The sequence below is a fragment of the Ochotona princeps genome, chromosome 27 (genome assembly GCF_030435755.1).
Source record: "Ochotona princeps isolate mOchPri1 chromosome 27, mOchPri1.hap1, whole genome shotgun sequence".
NCBI lineage: Eukaryota > Metazoa > Chordata > Mammalia > Lagomorpha > Ochotonidae > Ochotona > Ochotona princeps.
The window spans coordinates 27,393,160-27,410,508 of record NC_080858.1 but is presented as its reverse complement, the minus strand read 5'-3'; the positions used below and the strand labels follow the sequence as shown (position 1 = coordinate 27,410,508).

The window sequence follows — 17,349 nt, the reverse complement described above, 5'->3', positions numbered from 1 at the left end:
AAGACTCGGGCCGAGTTTCTCGCTTCAGACCTCAGCGTCGGCGCGGTCCTGGCCATTCTGGGCATTTGAGGCACAAACGAAAGAACAGGAGTGTGCAGTTTCTCACTGTGCCTTTCTCAAAAAGCTGAGGCCACAGAGAGGCGTCGCTGCGGGTCCGGGAGCCAGCCTGCTGATGGGAGGGTGGACTGGGTTGTGTGCCTGGCGTGACCCGGGCAGAGGGCTTGGGTGGACCCGGAGCGACCTGCACCCACAGCCTCACGTTCCGCGGAAACGGCAGTTAGTTTATTGATTTCCTCAGGAAAACACTGGGCGCAGGAGCAGGGAAAGACGACTATAGGTAGAGAAAGAATTCAACAATATGTTGAGCGGGAGGTGGCGGCCAGGGCCTTTCCGCTCTGCCTGGGCCAGGGCCGCGCTCGGAACGTGCACAAACTCTGCGCCTAAGCGGCCTTTGTCTGCAGCCTGGCGGGACGCCCCCACCGAGGGGCGAGGGCAGGCGCGGTGGGACGGCAGGCTTTTCCGCGTCGCCAAGAAGGAAGCCCTCCCGAAAAGGGGTCGTCGCCGGCCTTCGCCAGGCAGGCAGGGAAGCGTCGGGGATAGGGCCCCAGCACCGTGGCGCCCAGCTCCGAGCCGAGGGCAGAGCGCGGGGTGGGCTGCGTCCCTGCCGCCGGCGCGGGGGTGGGCTGCGTCCCTGCCGCCGGCGCGGGGGTGGGCTGCGTCCCTGCCGCCGGCGCGGGGGTGGGCTGCGTCCCCGGCAGGGCCGGCGGGCGCCGGGCCCGGGGGGCGGGCCGGGGCGGGCGCGCGGGGCGGGCCGCGGCCAGGTGCAGAGGGTACACAAAGCGCGCCCCGCCCCCTGACGCGTCCCGGCGCCGCTATAACTGCGCGCCCCGCCAGCGCCGCCGCCCCGCGCCCGCTGACCACGCCGAGCGCTCTCGCGTCGCCGGCCCTAGCCCGTGTCCCAGCCGTCCTGCCTTGCCTGCCTTTTGTTGGATCTGTGCTGTGAGGGTTCTCTGCTTTTGTGATCACCACTATCTGTTGGCCACGACCCTAAGACGCACGCGTGAGCCCTCCCGGGAGCGCGGAGAACACGAGCGAGGTAGCGAGCGCGGGGCGCGAGTTGGGGGCCGCATTACCCCCCTCCCCGCCCCTGGCTAGGGAAGGGACCCGGCCCGACTGCCGGGCGTCCTAGGGAACGGCCAGGTCCCACATCGGGGGTTCTAGGTGGCAGAACTAGGCTAGTGGAGTTGGGCGGTTCTCTGTCGCGGAGACTGCCGGGCGGGTTTTGACAATCGGCGGGCGCGGTTGCATCAGTTCCTGCCTGGGCTGGAGGAAGAGGAAGGGAGGTTGGGGGTGCGCGGTCCGCCCTGGGGCCCCAAGGGGCGGCCCCGTCCGGGAAGGTGCGGGGGGGGGGGGAGGGCAGTCGACCTTGTGTTCGTGGGGGTTGGGGCAGAGTGCCTGGTCGCCCCGTCGAGGAGGGGCGTTGGGGTGGGGGTTGGCAAGTGACAGGGACCGGGGTGGTCCTCCCGGGGCGCGCGCTGCGCTCTCCGGGGACGCGACTGCCGCAGAGGCGCGCCTCCGGGGGTCCGGGTGCGCCCTGGCGTGCCCCGCGCCAGGGGGAGGCCCGGAAACCGGCGGTGCGGCGGCCGGGCGCATCCCTGCTCTGTACTTTTCCGCCCGCTGCGCCCCGCCCGCCGCGCCTGGTACTTTTCCACTCGGGCCGGGCGGAGCGGGGCGTCACGTGAGCGCGCTGCGGGGCTGACGCCGCCTCCGCCACCTTCAGCAGCAGGCCGCGGGGTCCGTTGCAGCGGCAAGGACAAAAGGAGCTCACGCGGGGCGGCATGAGGAAGGCTGAGATGGGCAGGTTCAACATTTCTCCAGACGAGGACAGCAGCAGCTACAGCTCCAACAGCGATTTCAACTATTCGTACCCCACCAAGCAGGCTGCCATGAAGAGGTGGGTGGGCGCTCCGGACAGCGGGCGGGGGTGGGGGGGTGGGGGTGGGGCGCGACCCTCGACTGAGGGTCCCGTGTGCGGGATGGGTTTGTTTTGCAGCCACTATGCGGACGTGGATCCCGAAAACCAGAACTTCTTACTCGAGTCAAATCTGGGGAAGAAGAAATATGAGACAGACTTCGTAAGTTAAAGATACTCTTCTCGGTGTTGCTATGGTTTTATGCAGCCATCGGTTTTTTTGTTTTGTTTTCAGTATATTTTTATTTTTGCTTTAGATTTCAAATCTGACTTGCCCGAAGCTGGTTTTCTCCGTTTAATTCTTGTTATATGTTTGGTTATCGTTTTCCCTCTGTGTAGCATCCAGGTACTACTTCCTTTGGAATGTCAGTATTTAATCTGAGCAATGCGATTGTGGGCAGTGGAATCCTTGGGCTTTCTTATGCCATGGCTAATACTGGAATTGCTCTGTTTATGTAAGTATGTGTAAGTAGCGAGTCTGTGGTGCAGGGCAATTAATGTGACTATAAGAAAATATGTTGGCTGCAGAAACCGAGTTTACGGCTGAAGTAGTTGAACATGTCAGAGCCCTGTGTGCTACCGCCTACCGCACAGGGTCTGGAAAGCCGGTTAGCTAGGTAGGGGCATGGGGAGAGGGCAGCTCCAACAACAGCCCAGGCACTGGTCAGTGGAGCTGGTCTTTGCAGAAACTGCACCGCGTTGGACAGTCACTCCTGATAAGTCTTGGGCAGCTGAGAAACACTAGTACTTGTGGTGCCTCCGGGGGCACACGGCCAAGATCTCCCCCAGATCTCTGGCACGTGGGTAAGGGGAAAAAAATCTGAGTACATAATGTGTGCTAGCCATTCACCTAGCCTGGAACATTGGTTTTAAAACTAGTGATGCTCCTAATTACTCTGAGTGTTGGAGACTGATCTATTTTCTTTCAGTGTTTTTCATTTTCGAATCTGTGTGATTGCCACATCTTGTGGCAGAAGTGGAATCTCTGAATTAGTACCAATTAATGCTTGCTTTTAAATGTCCCCCCAACCCCATTGCCCAGTTAGCCTGAATTTTTCCTGTGCTCTCTAGCCTGTAAGTACCCAGATAGGATGATACAGGAAGACTAGGGCTCACTAGCCCTTGGAGACTGACAAAGAATAGATGTGTTTCCAGGAACAGAGCACAAAATACAGATTCGACACGTCCTTCTGGTGGGTGGTTGTGGCCCAGCTGGGAGGATGAAGCTCTGACTTAACCGATGCCCCGCACATAGCGGAGGGTTGCTGCTGGTGCCTGCTCAAGTCCACTCCTCTGTGACATTCACGCCAAGCCGAGCCTACACTTGGGTCTTATGAGGAGCCAGCTAGACTCCCTTGTTTAGGACGCTCTAATGTGGAGACCCAGGAATTGAGTTTGCAAGGAACAGAGCATTGTGGGGTTGTAGGGAGGCGCTTAAAGGGTGTTCTGGCTGCACAGTTGAAGCCCTTGTTGGCTCTTGGTGTGAAAACCAGAGGCAGTTGTAAAATGCTGTCAGTGTGGTCACGGTTCACTTAAAGGCGATAAGGTGGGAATTGTTTGCACAGTCAAAGTCTGGCTCTTAGCACTTGGGAAGTCACCTGTACTTTGTTAAGTGCTCCAATGTTGGCTCACCCATCTATGGAGTGGATAGATGATTTTAATCTGTCATTCTGCTATGTGTGGAGTGGGGCATCGGGGAGCAGGCTGCCACACCAGCTTCAGCAGCCTCCAGCCAGCCCTGTTCCAGGGCAGCTCTCTCCAGGTTGGACGTGACCCCAAAGCTTACAGACTCCTCTGCTGCTCGTGGTCATTCCAGTGGCAGACACAGAAGGACTTGATGAATTTGTTTCACCACACTGGCATCTTCCACTTAGAGGGGCCCTGGTCATGTGCAAGGAGAACCTGTTTGCTGCAGTGTTCACACAGCTGATGGCTCTCCATTTTGCCTGGCTGGAAGGAAAGTAGGCTGGAGATGGCACTTCCGTCCTGCAGGAAAGCTGGGCCTACACAGGTGACCTGGAGTCCCTCCCACCAAAGCAGTGCAGGTGGAAGTTGCAGGAAGGACTGGCAGCCGTCTGGTCAACCACAGGCACTATTGAACTTTGTGACAAGGCAGAGTGCAGCCATGCATTGTCCCGGGGGCCTCTTGGCCTTGTGCCCAGTGTGTAGTGCTTGAGGCTTCCAGCAGGCGGGTGCTCTCACCTTATCAAGGCAGTCCATGTGGTCTTGGGACCTTTCCTGAACCTATCTCGGTTGTCCCCAGAGCTGATGGGCTGATTGGCTAACAGGCTGTAGATGTGGGGGGGCGTGGCTGAAAACACAGAACAGTGACTGGTGCATAGCTAGTCAGTGCCAGGCCCTCTGCTGGGACCGAGCCCAGCTCTTAGCCAGTGAGTGCTGGGTCTGTCACTGTCAGGCAGGAGAAAATGGTAATGCTTCAGGCAGCAGGGAGAGGGGACCCCCACTCACTCCTGGGGGCATTTTGTCACAAGTCAGAAATTCCAACTTAATGTGATTTAACCCACCAGGAGCTATGCTTGTTTCTGACCCCTTGCCTTTCCTTTCCCCATCAGAATTCTCTTGACTTTTGTGTCGATATTCTCGCTGTATTCTGTTCATCTCCTTCTGAAGACTGCCAACGAAGGAGGTAGGGTAAGATTCCCACGCATCCTTAGTTTATGCGCGTCGTGATCTCTGGCCTCTTGGTAAACATGTGCCTGGTATATCTGCCCTTTCACTTGCAGGGTCTTTGTTGTATGAGCAGTTGGGACACAAGGCATTTGGGATGGTGGGGAAGCTCGCCGCCTCAGGTTCCATCACCATGCAGAACATTGGAGGTAAGACCCGTGGAGAAGGCTTTGCTTGTGGTGTAGCGCAGTGCGCCAGGAGAGAATGTCCCATGGCACATTTTGCACTTGTAATGGTGTAATTTTGTTTTCCTCCAGCTATGTCAAGCTACCTCTTCATAGTGAAATATGAGTTACCTTTGGTGATCCAGGCATTAATGAACATTGAAGATACAACTGGGTAGGTGCTAAGTAAGGTTACTCGTAAGAAACAATTATAGCCTCAGATGGTTAGATACATCTTACCATAGTTGGCTATAAAGGTAAATTATCCATGCATATACCGTGGAAACCCATCAACCAAGAAGCCAGAGGGAGTGGTTCACCTGTGATGCTCTGCCTACCTGTCTTCTAACCTGTGTGTGGAAAGGAGTTTTGGATCTCACTGTGCCTTTGTGGCCTCGAGCATGTTAACAGCTATTGAATCAGAAACTCGACTCTGCTTACGTCTGAAGCTGCAAATTGACCTCAGAAGGTGGTGCAGTGCCTGTCTAGCTTTCTGATAAGTGTAAAACTTCTACAATTTAATCTGCTTCCTGTAAAACGCCAGGTCTGCCCTGCAGTGCAGCACTGCAGGGCCCACTCTCACAGCAGGGTAGCTCAGGCTGCCAGCAGACCACTAGGTAGACACAGGAGGGGCTGTTGCCTTAGATGAGCTGGTACCCTCCCACTGAGAGAGAGGAGACTGTTGACTTTATTTAGCAAATGGGTCTCCACCGACATGAGTGGAGGTCACAAGCCAGGTAGAATCGGAAGGTAGGGGCCTCCGAGTTGGGGGCTACTTACAGTACCCGACTGAGTGCTTTTTCTCCGTTGAGGAAGGGGTCCTTGGGCTTGCTTTGGAAGCACGGTGGGTCCAGGTGTCACAACATAATCTGACAACCTACAGTAAGTCCTGGTTTGGGGATTGTTTTTTATTGTTTGGTTTCAAACCTGTACTGAGCATGAAAAAAGAAACAGGTGGAAATGTTTAGTAAGTATGTTTGCCAACAAATGGTCTGGGAATGGAAAAACCTTGTTTTAAAATGTCTGTTTCTAGCATTAGAAATCACAAGGTGAAGGTCACCACTGAGTTGGTGTGTAGATTTTTCTAAAAGTGCTTCAAGATAAGATTCCTGGCTGAACAAAGCGGCCTTGTTGCCTTCTGGGAGAATTTCCTGTTGTGAGTCAAATGGCAGCCTTCCCAGTCACCAGTGGGACAGAAGTTACACTGTTTCCCACCCGGGTTCCAACCTGGGTGGGTTCTCCAGCCCCCGAGTGAGAAAGTGACTGTTCTCCTGACTAAGGGGTTTTTTCCCCAAACCTACCTTCTCTGTGTATGTGTAGGTGTTGGTGTTCCTGACGTTTCACCAGAATTAAGGTTTTTGTGTCTGTGGCTTTGCCTTTCTCCAACCCAGGTTGTGGTACCTGAACGGCGACTACCTGGTCCTGCTGGTGTCACTGCTGCTCATTCTGCCTCTGTCACTGCTGAGGAACTTAGGTGAGCATGCCTCCCAGGGAGTGCAGGAGGCCGCTGCCCAGTGGAGAAGCTCTCCCTGCTGGCCTGAGCCGCCTCAGCAAGCCTGTCTCTTCCCTTACAGGGTATCTGGGCTATACCAGCGGCCTTTCTTTGCTTTGTATGATGTTTTTCCTCGTTGTGGTATGTATTCTTTTCCTTCGGGAAAGGTTTCTTACAAACCCTGTCAAGACTGGCGAGTTTAACAACTGCAAACTAATATTTTCAGGTGATCTACAAGAAGTTCCAGATTCCTTGTCCAGCGGAGGTCGCATGGCTGCTCAATGAGACCGTCAACGGCACCTTGATCCAGCCAACGGCCCTTCTGACTGGAGTGACAGCTAATGAGACACTTCCTGACACCTGTACGCCACGTTATTTCATCTTCAACTCCCAGGTAAACGGGTGCAGTCTGTAAAGAGAGAAGTTTTCCTCGGGAAAAGTAAAAAAAAATTCCCAAGGTCAAGTGCGGAGGGATAATAGGTCCTTTTTAGAACACATGCATGTGCTGAGTTAGTTACTGAAGGCTGGGCAGCAGTTGGAGTGCTACAATAGATTGAGAATGGGAAATCCTCGCAGGGAGAGGAGTGGACGCATTTGGAGGCTCCGCTGCTGTTGACCATCCCTGGTGGGAAGGCTGCAGCTGGCGGACTCTGGGCTTTGGTCCGAGAATGTGTGACAGGCGAGCCGTGGGGCCGCCGTGGGGCCAGGTGGCAGGTCGAGCGTTGAGTGGCTTCTCTGTGTTTTCCAGACTGTCTACGCCGTGCCCATCCTGACCTTTTCATTTGTCTGTCACCCCGCTGTTCTTCCGATCTACGAGGAACTGAAAGGGTGAGTGTTCTTCATGTGACGGGGAAGTACTAGACTTTGTTCTGACCCCTGCTGGGACACACGCTCACTCTTTCTTGTGAATCTGCAGCCGCAGCCGTAGGCGGATGATGAATGTGTCCAAGATCTCCTTCTTTGCCATGTTTCTCATGTACCTGCTGGCTGCACTCTTCGGGTACCTGACGTTTTACGGTAAACAACCTCATTTGTTAAAGCGTGCACGCACACACACACTTAGTGAAGCTGATGCATGTCCATGTGTGCTTACACTCTAAAAAGCCTGAGGTTTCTGTGTTCACATATAGAAGACACTAGACTGACGGTTCAAAGTTTCCTGTTGTGTATCTAATCAATAAGCATTAGATCCAGAGGTAAAATCACTGCTTTAGTCCACACTTGGCCTGAGTTCCCGTTGCTTTGCTTTTCCACTGTCTCCCGCAGACTGAAATGGCAAGGATGAGCCTCACTCTCCCTCACTGTCACACACAGGCAGCCTCACTCTCCCTCACTGTCACACACAGGCAGCCTCACTCTCCCTCACACTGTCACACACAGGCACCCTCGCTCTCCCTCACAGTCACACACAGGCACCCTCGCTCTCCCTCACAGTCACACACAGGCACCCTCACTCTCCCTCACTGTCACACACAGGCACCCTCGCTCTCCCTCACTGTCACACACAGGCACCCTCACTCTCCCTCACTGTCACACACAGGCAGCCTCGCTCTCCCTCACTGTCACACACAGGCACCCTCACTCTCCCTCACTGTCACACACAGGCAGCCTCACTCTCCCTCACACTGTCACTCACAGCTGAGCCTCACTCTCCCTCACTGTCACACACAGGCAGCCTCACTCTCCCTCACTGTCACACACAGGCACCCTCACTCTCCCTCACTGTCACACACAGGCACCCTCGCTCTCCCTCACTGTCACACACAGGCAGCCTCACTCTCCCTCACACTGTCACTCACAGCTGAGCCTCACTCTCCCTCACTGTCACACACAGGCAGCCTCACTCTCCCTCACAGTCACACACAGGCAGCCTCACTCTCCCTCACTGTCACACACAGGCACCCTCACTCTCCCTCACACTGTCACACTCAGGCTGAGGCCTCACTCTCCCTCACAGTCACACTCAGGCTGAGGCCTCACTCTCCCTCACTGTCACACACAGGCACCCTCACTCTCCCTCACACTGTCACACTCAGGCTGAGGCCTCACTCTCCCTCACAGTCACACTCAGGCTGAGGCCTCACTCTCCCTCACTGTCACACTCAGGCTGAGGCCTCACTTCCCCCTTCCTCTCCTTCACACTGTCACACACTGAGCCAAACCTGAGATTTAGTGTTTTAGCTCCTGTTGTTTTTAATGGGGGTCATGTGGTTAAATCTGTTCTTGGCACTTAAAAACCTTTGCTTCGATGTTGTTTTAATTGCATTAGCCATAATTCCAAATTAATCGCATTAGCCTCTTAGTTGGTGGTTCTGTGAGTAGCTCGCAGCCTGCTGCGCTGGGGCCGTGGCTGGGTTCTAAGGCTGATCTTCCCCTCAGAACACGTGGAGTCGGAGCTGCTTCACACCTATTCCACGGTCATGCAGACCGACGTGCTGCTGCTCATCGTCCGGCTGGCTGTGCTCATGGCCGTCACCCTCACCGTTCCCGTGGTCATCTTCCCGGTAAGCCACTCCTGCACTGCTTGTACTCAGAAAGCCTGGGGAGCTGCTTTTTCCTTTGCTTTCTTTAATGACTTTATTTTAAGCTTTATTTATTTGAAAGGTAGGATTAGAGAAAAGACAGATCTTCGCATCTGCTGGTTCACTCTCCAAATGGCCACGACGGCTGGAGTGTGCTGCTCCAAAGCCAGGAGTTTCTTTGGGTTCTCCTTTGCGGGTGCAGAAGCCCAGGCACCTGGGACATTCTCTGCTGCTTTCCCAGACACGTTAGCAGGAAGCTGGAAGAGAAGTGAAGCAGCTGGGACCAACCTGCACCCATCTGGGATGTTGGTGCCACAGAAGGCAGTTTTACTCAAATACACCATGGCACTGTCCTCAAGGAATGAGTTATTTAACCCATGGGGATTTGCTGAGACAAGGGGTTTCAAGGAAAAGAAAAGGCAAGCAATTTTGAGGGGATTTAAAAAAAAATACATAGCTGTGGGACTGTTTTGCTCTGTAATTGGATTTACACAACGGATCCTTTTAGATGGTTAGGTAGTCAGAGCGTAACCAGGGCACAGTGGGGCTTCAGCTGCGGGTGCTGTGGCAAGTGCTCGCCCTCTTCCTGGGAATGCTTTGCCCTGATGATGGCTCTCTCTTGATGTGCTAATGTTCTGCTGCCGCCTTTCGCAGATCCGGAGCTCCATAACTCACTTGTTGTGTGCAGCCAAAGACTTCAGTTGGTGGCGGCACAGTCTCATCACCGTGTCTATCTTGGTGTTTACCAATTTGCTGGTCATCTTTGTCCCTACGATTAGGGACATCTTTGGTTTCATTGGTAAGTTGTGGGAAGCATGCCTGCGGATTTAAATACGGGGAATTTTCAGGTTTCACCAGGGAGTGAGTGTCTGCCCGAGTTCTCAGTTGTGGATGTCCCTCGCAGGTGCGTCGGCAGCAGCCATGCTCATCTTCACCCTCCCATCTGCCTTCTACATCAAGTTGGTGAAGAAAGAGCCGCTCGTATCTGTGCAAAAGATCGGGGTGAGCGAGCGAGTGGCGGCGGTCACGCCTTCACTGTGTTGTGACCATGGAGCCTTCAGGTGGAGGCAAGGCAGGACTGCCGTTCAGCAGGAGGCCCTGGAGGCCCAGGCCTGTACTTGGCTCTGCCTGTTGTGTGCACTCAGCACATCTCTGGGGAGAGGGGGTGGGTATGTGGCCAAATGAGACCCCCCCCGAAGGAGGGGCCTCACCCTGCCTACCCTCAGTTGGAGCAGCAGCCAGAGGAGGGAGGGGGACTGGCAGAGCCCAGAGTATGTATGTCTGCTTCCAGAACCCTGGCTGGGACTGTGTTGCACCACTGTGCTGGTCTGTTGAGAGATCTGGGGTTGTCTGTGCACCCACTCTCAGAGGTAGGGGTGGGTTAGGAAGAAGTGTAACGCGGTTGCTCCTCCACGTAGCCGGCATTTTTTGCGTTGTGGCTCTGCACATACGTGACATAGTGTGTTCCCGTCTAGAGGGTGAGTGGGACAATGGGACAGCCCCTTGGCCATCTTGAGCATGGCATGGAGGTGATCACAGCTCTTCTGTGCCCACACAGGCGCTGCTGTTCCTGCTGAGCGGTGTGGTGGTGATGGCGGGCAGCATGGCACTCATCATCCTGGACTGGGTGCACAACCCCACCACGGGCGGCCACTAGTCAACACCATCCCCAGAGCCACGATGCCAGTGTTGAGTCTTCTCAACTATGATATCTCGCCTGATATGTTCAGTTTCACTTCCTTTCGAAGTGCAGATTCTTTGCGCGTTCTTCTGAGTGCAGAATAAGTGAAAAAAAAATTTTTTTTTTTTTTAAGGAACTTATCTGTATGTTAGAAATGGATATTAACAGCAAAACCACGAGTCTCGGGTTAAGGGAAGTGACAATTTTATTCCATTCCAGAGAATGGACAAATTCTTAACTTTTATCAAGCCACATGTTTGGCTGTGTCATTGTTTAACTTGGATATTTTATGCTTTTACTTGAATGTGCCTAATGGAGTCATTCGACGTGAGAAACAATTCTTAATTTACAGCAAGGAGTTGAAATAACCATTGAGAGAAACACTATTATTTTTTGTACCAAAAATACTTAAAGACCTCAGAAGCACTATTTTACTTTGAAGAAATTGCTTTTTTTAAAAAAAGGAAAAACAAAAATTTTATCTGGAAACGGTTGTCAGTAAACTCTGTACAAAGTGATATTTAAAAACAGTAATACTATGAAATGATTTGCCTTTTTGTAGGTATAATAAGCCAAAACCTTTTTTTTTTTAACCCAAAATAACTTTGGGAGACAATGACCTCGTGAAGTGGTATCACAGATCCGGTGCGTGGTCTTCCACTGAACTTTGCCTGACTGAAGGGTGGTGAGTTCAGTTCACCAGCTGATGAACTTCCATGTTTGCTCATTCTCTGTCCCCAAATAGTTGGGCTCATTCAGACTGAAATGTTCAGGTCTCCAACCCCTGTGGGTGGAAGCTAATACAGCTATTTCTATTGAAAATGTAGTAATTTGGGGTTCCAAATTGTGCAACTGGGTCAAACAGGGTTTGTTCAGTTCGATCTGGCTGCAGAGCTGTGTGGGCAGCTCTGGGCCCTCCCCTTTCGGACATTGTTTCTAGCAGTGAAGAACAGATATTGGCTGGCATGATGCTGGAGCACAGCTTTTCGAAATGCTCATGTCCTGGAAGTGGGAATCAACTTGACCGCGTGCAGTGTGGCTGTGTTTGTGTTTAATCTACAATAGGGCTCTCTCCGCAGGTCACACCAGTGCTGGTGTAATTCAAGTTCTCTCTGTGTAGGCCACTGGGTTTCTCATGCAGTCAGCTTTGTAAAAACATCGTTTGCACTGGATTGTCATCTCATTCTTGTACAAGATGGAATTCTGTTTACGTCCAGCAAGTGAGCTGCAAAGGGAGGAGTGGGCAGGGGCATGTGTTATGGTTTGACCCCCGTCGCAGCCACCGTCAGAAGTGGGCACGCTGCTCTGAGCCTTGGCTTGAAGAGAACGCTCACTGTACGTCGCAGTGTGGTTCCATCATGTGGTGCTTGACTCGGCGGTGTCATGGCTAAAACCTCACATGCTCAATTCCATCAGGTGGTTATGGGAAGCAAGTAATGGACTCCTCCACTGTCCATCTGGCTGCGGGGTTCTCTCTCTCTCTCGAATATTTCTCCTGTTGGGCCCGGGCTAGAAAGAGGGCAGGCATGGTTTTGTTACATGTTCTTCTATTCTCTGTGACTGACTGATACACAGGCAGGGTGCCTATGATGAAAGACCCTTACAGAACTGGAAGACGTCTCATGGTGCCTCACTGGGGGAACCCCGTGGTCCGCTTTGTCTTCTGCAAAGACGTCATCTGGGACCAGGCAGAAACTGAACTGGCAGTGAGCAGATGGTGTCTCCTGCACTGCCCTCATGTAACTGGGCTTTGGGTACAACCACACCGATCCACGGCCTCAACACTGGCTCCACCAAGAGCCATGCTTGTGCTCATCTGGTGTCTGAACTGTGTATGTGTGGGTAAGCACCCTGGCACCCAGTGGGGAGGAGGAAGTGAGGCTGTTGCCACTCAGTCACCTGCCTGGGTTCGTCCCTTTGCTGCCCTGAGGTCCTGTGCATCCCGTGAATGAGCAGTCTTCAGTATTAACCACTGTCATCACCTCCTCTTGCATTACTGTCTTCCATGGGTGTTTCAGTTGTAACTGTAATGTTATTTATAGAACAGCATTAATCCATGAGAGCTAACCTATTGCAATATTTATGAGACCTGTACATACATCATCTGCCTATGTATTTGTAAATAGGTTGTATATAGTGTCAAGTGGGGGTGTCTTGGGTTCAAGTGTATATAGTCCTGTAAGATTTCTTCACTGCAGTTTGGTGGTTCCCCATTATATATATGTAGATGTGTGTGTGTGTGTGTAACAATTGTCCCCAGAGTCTGCACAGAGAATACAGGATAAAAAAAAGGCACACATTGTGTACAAGCCCCAGAAGTTTAAAATGTTCATTTTAGTTGTATTCACAACAAACTGTTGGCCATCAGTTTTTTAAAATGAAGATTTGGTTGGAGTTCAGACCCCTGCTTTGAGTACACCTGTTCCAAATGCAGTTGATTGGCAATGTGATAGAGCGTTTTGCAGGCCTTTAAGAACCAGGGCATGCTGACTGCCTGTACATAGATGTAAATACCTCACAGTGTGTCGGGCCCTGACCCACAGGGCTGCTTGGCTGGGAGTGCTGTGCCCACTGTTTCAATGAAATGATGTATGTTTGTTGTAACGGAACTAAAATAAACACTTGCTTACTCCTCACTGGCAGTGGTGGTAATTTTGAGATCGTGGGGTAGTGGGATCACCCCAAGTTGGGTGTGAGTGGCAGCTAGCATAATGAGGCAGAGTTTTGGGGGAAATGGGATAGAGGTTTGTGGCACTGGCAGGAGGTGCCAACAAGCCTCTGAAAATCAGTATTGGATGGGGCCAGCTGTGCGTGCGAGTCCGCCCAGAGGTCTTTGAAAAAGCTCCACATACTTGAGGGCTATGTCAGGCCTGTTCTGACTGGCAAAGGTGTGGCCTTTGATTTTCCATCAGGGAGCTGCTGCATGGTTCCATGCACAGTGCATCTTGGGAGCACTGAGGCCTGGACAGAAGAAGCATGGGTGCCAGCCAGGGGACACCTGAGTGACTGGAAGAGCAGTCTACTAAGGCATGTGGGATGGTCAGGTATGAGACAAACTGGATGATCTAGGCTCAAAGCGTGAAGGTGGGATGGGTGGCCACCAACCCTGGAGCTGACAGTGCCACGGGATTGGCAGCAAACCTGGGTGGGAGATCTGTGTGGTGTCCGAGTGTTGCCCAGCCCCCAGCAGGCTTGGGGGAAGGGATTGCGCATTGCAGGTTCTCCCTGCATACTTACGCCAATCCTAGCACGGTGATGGTCCTGGCATGGGGACAGCAGGCAGAACTGCTGGGAACACCCAGGGTGTTGGCTTGAGTCTCGGCTTCTGCTCCAGCTTCTTGTCACTGCAGCTGCTAAAGCTGCTAAGGCAAGATGGCCCACATGCTGGCACCCCGGATGGGATCTGGCTGCTGGCTGTGGCCTGACCCAACCAGCCCTAGCTATGTGGACCTTTGAGGAGGGAACCAGTAGATGGGAGAATGAGCTTGCTCACTCACTAGTTCTGTGTCACTCTGCCTTTTGAATTCATTATTTTCACTTATTTATTTTTTCCAAAATACAAAGAGCAGGATGAGCCAGCTTACAGAATGCCAGGGGAGTCTGCATGAGGCAGGGCCTCTCCCGAGAAGCTCCACATTTCCTGAGGGAGAATCCTTGGGAACAGTCGGAGTGTGGCCAATCGGGACACCAATCGTGGCTTGGAGACGCTCTGACCATCTGCCTTCCGTCCATTCAGCGAGAAGTCCCAACAGAGAGGTTACTAGAAGGAAAGTGAACTGTCTCAGAGGAGTAGGCAAGTTTGGGCTCCAAACATTTGGAGGGGAGTGTGGAACATCCCAGCTGCAGTGCAGGCTCTCTTGAGTGACTGCCACCAGGCCCACTCCTCTCACAGGCTGGGCCAAGGGTTAAGGAAGGCCCCAAGGTCCGGGACTGGAAGTGGGACCACCAACTGTCCCAGCTTAGGCCTGCCATCCTGCATTCTGGCACATTCCCAAGAACCAGGCAGCCGGGGCTGACTAGAGAGCCCAAGGCAGAAGAGGCAGAGCCTAGAGATGCCAGCAGAGTTCTCGGCATCTCCTCCTTCTGATGTCACATAAGCTGCCAGCCTTGATTTGTTGGCTGAAATCACATGTTCTCCGACTATCTGCACCCCTCCAGGCATCGCACACTTCCCAGAGCACCAGGCAGTTGCAGCCCCCTGCATGCTCAGTGTCTGCCTGATGGACCACGGAGACTCCATGCACTTGGAGAATAAACACACCTTCGTTGTCCTGCTCTGTGGGAGAGGCACGGCCCCAGACTCTGACCAGGAGTTCAACGAAGGCCTGCAAGAGGCCAGACCCTGAGGTCAAGGCTATAATGGGCCGCCTGCGGCATGCCTGCCTCCCTGGCTCTTGGGGGCCTGCCTCTGCAGCCTGTAGGCATGCACGGGGATTTCTGGCACTGAGACACTTCCCCAGGTGGAATTGTCCCCCTTCCCTCCCTCCTGCACCCCCACAAGGCCAGCTGTTCAACTGCCTGCCTCGAACGAGCCCTATGGGCATGGTCCTGGGCCACTTCCTCTTCTGGTGGCTGCAGGAGGCCACACTGAACTTTCTGGAAGATCTTGCCCTCCTTGCTGTGTCCCAGTCTGGGGAACCATGGCTGGACACACAGCAGGATTCACCACTGCCCTCTTGCACGGGGGCCCTGTGGTTCTTGGCCTGGGCAGGAGCACTGCTCTGTGGCCTCTGGTTCAGGGAGGTCCTGTAGGCTGGGGCTGCAGCTCTCTGGGCTGCAGGCACACAGAGTTTTCTGTTAGAACAAGTCAGCAGTGAATGTCACATTCAGGTGAGACTTGGAGTAAGTCTTACTGAACTGGATCTGGGGTCACATCCTGACTTGCCAAGCCCCCTGGCTCTGTTCTTCAAGGTCCCTCTCTCAGTAAAAGCAGCCTTTCTGGGCAGTGACAGCCTTTGCCCCTAGAGGATTTCTGGTAAATTCTGTTCTTTTGTGTGATTTTTCTGTTGCACCACTGTAGCTGAGTCTGATGTGGACGGCAACCGATGAGGGACAGGATAGGACCTTGGTCTCTGCCCAAACTTGGCCATTTTTCTCAGCATTACCAGTAGCCTCAGGACCACCATAAGGTACGCCAAAAGCCAGGTTGCTTGAAGGCAGAGCAGGGGAGAGACCCTGCCTGGAAGTCGCCCGCACAGCACCCGCCCCAGCTCAGTGGCAGTGATGCCAGCCGCTGGGAATTGCCTTTGCTGGGCTGAAAGCAGCCAGTCTTGGAATTGTATCCAAGTTTTAGTGATTGACCAATTTATTTGAAAAGCACAGTGGTAAGCAGAGACAGAGATGTGTCTTCCACCTGCTGGCTCACTCCAAAAACCAGGGCTGGGCCAGACTGAAGCCAGAAGCCAGCAACTCCATCTGGGTCCCCCATGCTGGTGGCAGGAGCCCAGGCAGCTGGGTTGTCCCCTACCACCTGCCCGGTGCACGAGCAAGGAGCAGCTGGGACTAGAACTGGCACTCATGGGAGATGCCAGCTGCTCCGCACCCTGCTGTCTTTGTAAGTGCACAAGGCAAGGCCCACGGAGGAACGGGACATCTGGAGGTTCACTCCCGTCCTGACAGTGTTTGTGTACCACAACCCCGGGGATCACCTGTCCAGGAATTTGGGACTAGTTCCTGGGTCCTAAACACATAACTTAAACTTTCCATGTTTGCAATATTCCTGTTGAAAATGCAGAAAGGTATCACCCCAATGTTCCTGAAAGCGAGGGACGTGGGCTGGAGTTAAACGGATCCCTAACTAGGGCCAAAGAAGGAAATAGGTGGAAGGCGTAAGTCTCCCCTCGGAAGCGGTGGGAGCCTTATAAATCCACAAACATTCCTCCATCCCAGATCACTCCAGAGCACAATGTCTGGCACTTCCTCTGGCCCTGAGAACATTCTCTCTGCTCAAGGACAGTGGCGAGAGACTGTGCTTCAGATGTGTGCTTTGCTCTAAGAAGACATCGCCTCACTGGCACTGTGGTGCAGCGGGTGGAGATACCACCTGCGGTGCCACAGTCCCACAGGAGCTCCAGCTCTTGTCCCAGCCACTTCACTTCCCAGCGGCTCTTGGCCAATGGCCTGGAGAAGCAGCAGAATGTGGCCCAAGTGCTTGTTCCCCTGCTGCTTTCAGATGAAGCCCCTCTCCGGCCTGTCCCGGCCCTGGCTGTTGCAGCCGTAGGGGAGCAAGGCAGCACAGAGATCTCTCCCTCTCAACTCAAGGTCTCCCTCTGACTTTGAAATAAATAAATAAATCCTTAAATTAAAACAACAACAAAAGCCACACATACTGGCACGCGTCCACAGACTTTGAAGGACTCCCAACCGCGAGCACCAGCGCAGCTCTGCCCGAGGGTGGTGCGGGGAGAGCGTGGCCTGGTAGTTACACAGAGAGAAGCTCAAGGTGGGGACGGCCAGGAAAGCTGTGTACAGCCCAGCTGTCCCACTGCTGGCCTGCTCAGCTGGCTCAGGGAGCTCAGGCTGTGCTGTGTGCCGTGTGCGGGTTCCTGCGCTGGGCCAGGCCCATCAGCCTCTGCAGCAGGTGCTGATGTGCAGGGTGGGCAGGACCTCACAAGGTGAACAAGTCACCTAGAAACGGATGCAGCCCTGCTCTAGCCAATTCAAACGTAGGGGCCGGAACAAAATACTCATTATTTTTTTGAAGATTTATTTATTTTTATTGCAAAGTTAGATACATACAGAGAGGAGGAGAGACAAAGAGGAAGATCTTCCATCTGATGATTCACTCCCCAAGTGACCTCAACAGTCGGTGCTGTGCCGATCAGGAGCCA

General features: G+C 53.4%; 1 protein-coding gene across 6 annotated transcripts; it reads left to right on the top strand.

The window, feature by feature from the left end:
- The first annotated feature begins 943 nt into the window (after nucleotides 1-943).
- On the top strand, nucleotides 944-13,155 carry SLC38A2 (solute carrier family 38 member 2). Of its 6 annotated transcripts, none has more exons than XM_004597861.4 (16): nucleotides 944-1,096; nucleotides 1,806-1,954; nucleotides 2,054-2,135; nucleotides 2,312-2,427; nucleotides 4,546-4,619; nucleotides 4,717-4,809; nucleotides 4,918-4,999; nucleotides 6,216-6,298; nucleotides 6,399-6,457; nucleotides 6,543-6,710; nucleotides 7,065-7,144; nucleotides 7,233-7,333; nucleotides 8,696-8,820; nucleotides 9,493-9,637; nucleotides 9,743-9,840; nucleotides 10,397-13,155. In XM_004597861.4, exons 2-16 carry the CDS (start codon nucleotides 1,839-1,841, stop codon nucleotides 10,493-10,495), a joined length of 1,521 nt encoding a protein of 506 aa, XP_004597918.2. In that variant the 5' UTR covers nucleotides 944-1,096; nucleotides 1,806-1,838; the 3' UTR covers nucleotides 10,496-13,155. The 6 variants fall into 6 exon arrangements, with proteins under 6 accessions (XP_004597918.2, XP_058511706.1, XP_058511705.1 ...); XM_058655723.1 differs by having other exon boundaries at nucleotides 1,784-1,954; XM_058655722.1 differs by having other exon boundaries at nucleotides 1,781-1,954.
- The last annotated feature ends 4,194 nt before the right edge of the window (nucleotides 13,156-17,349 follow it).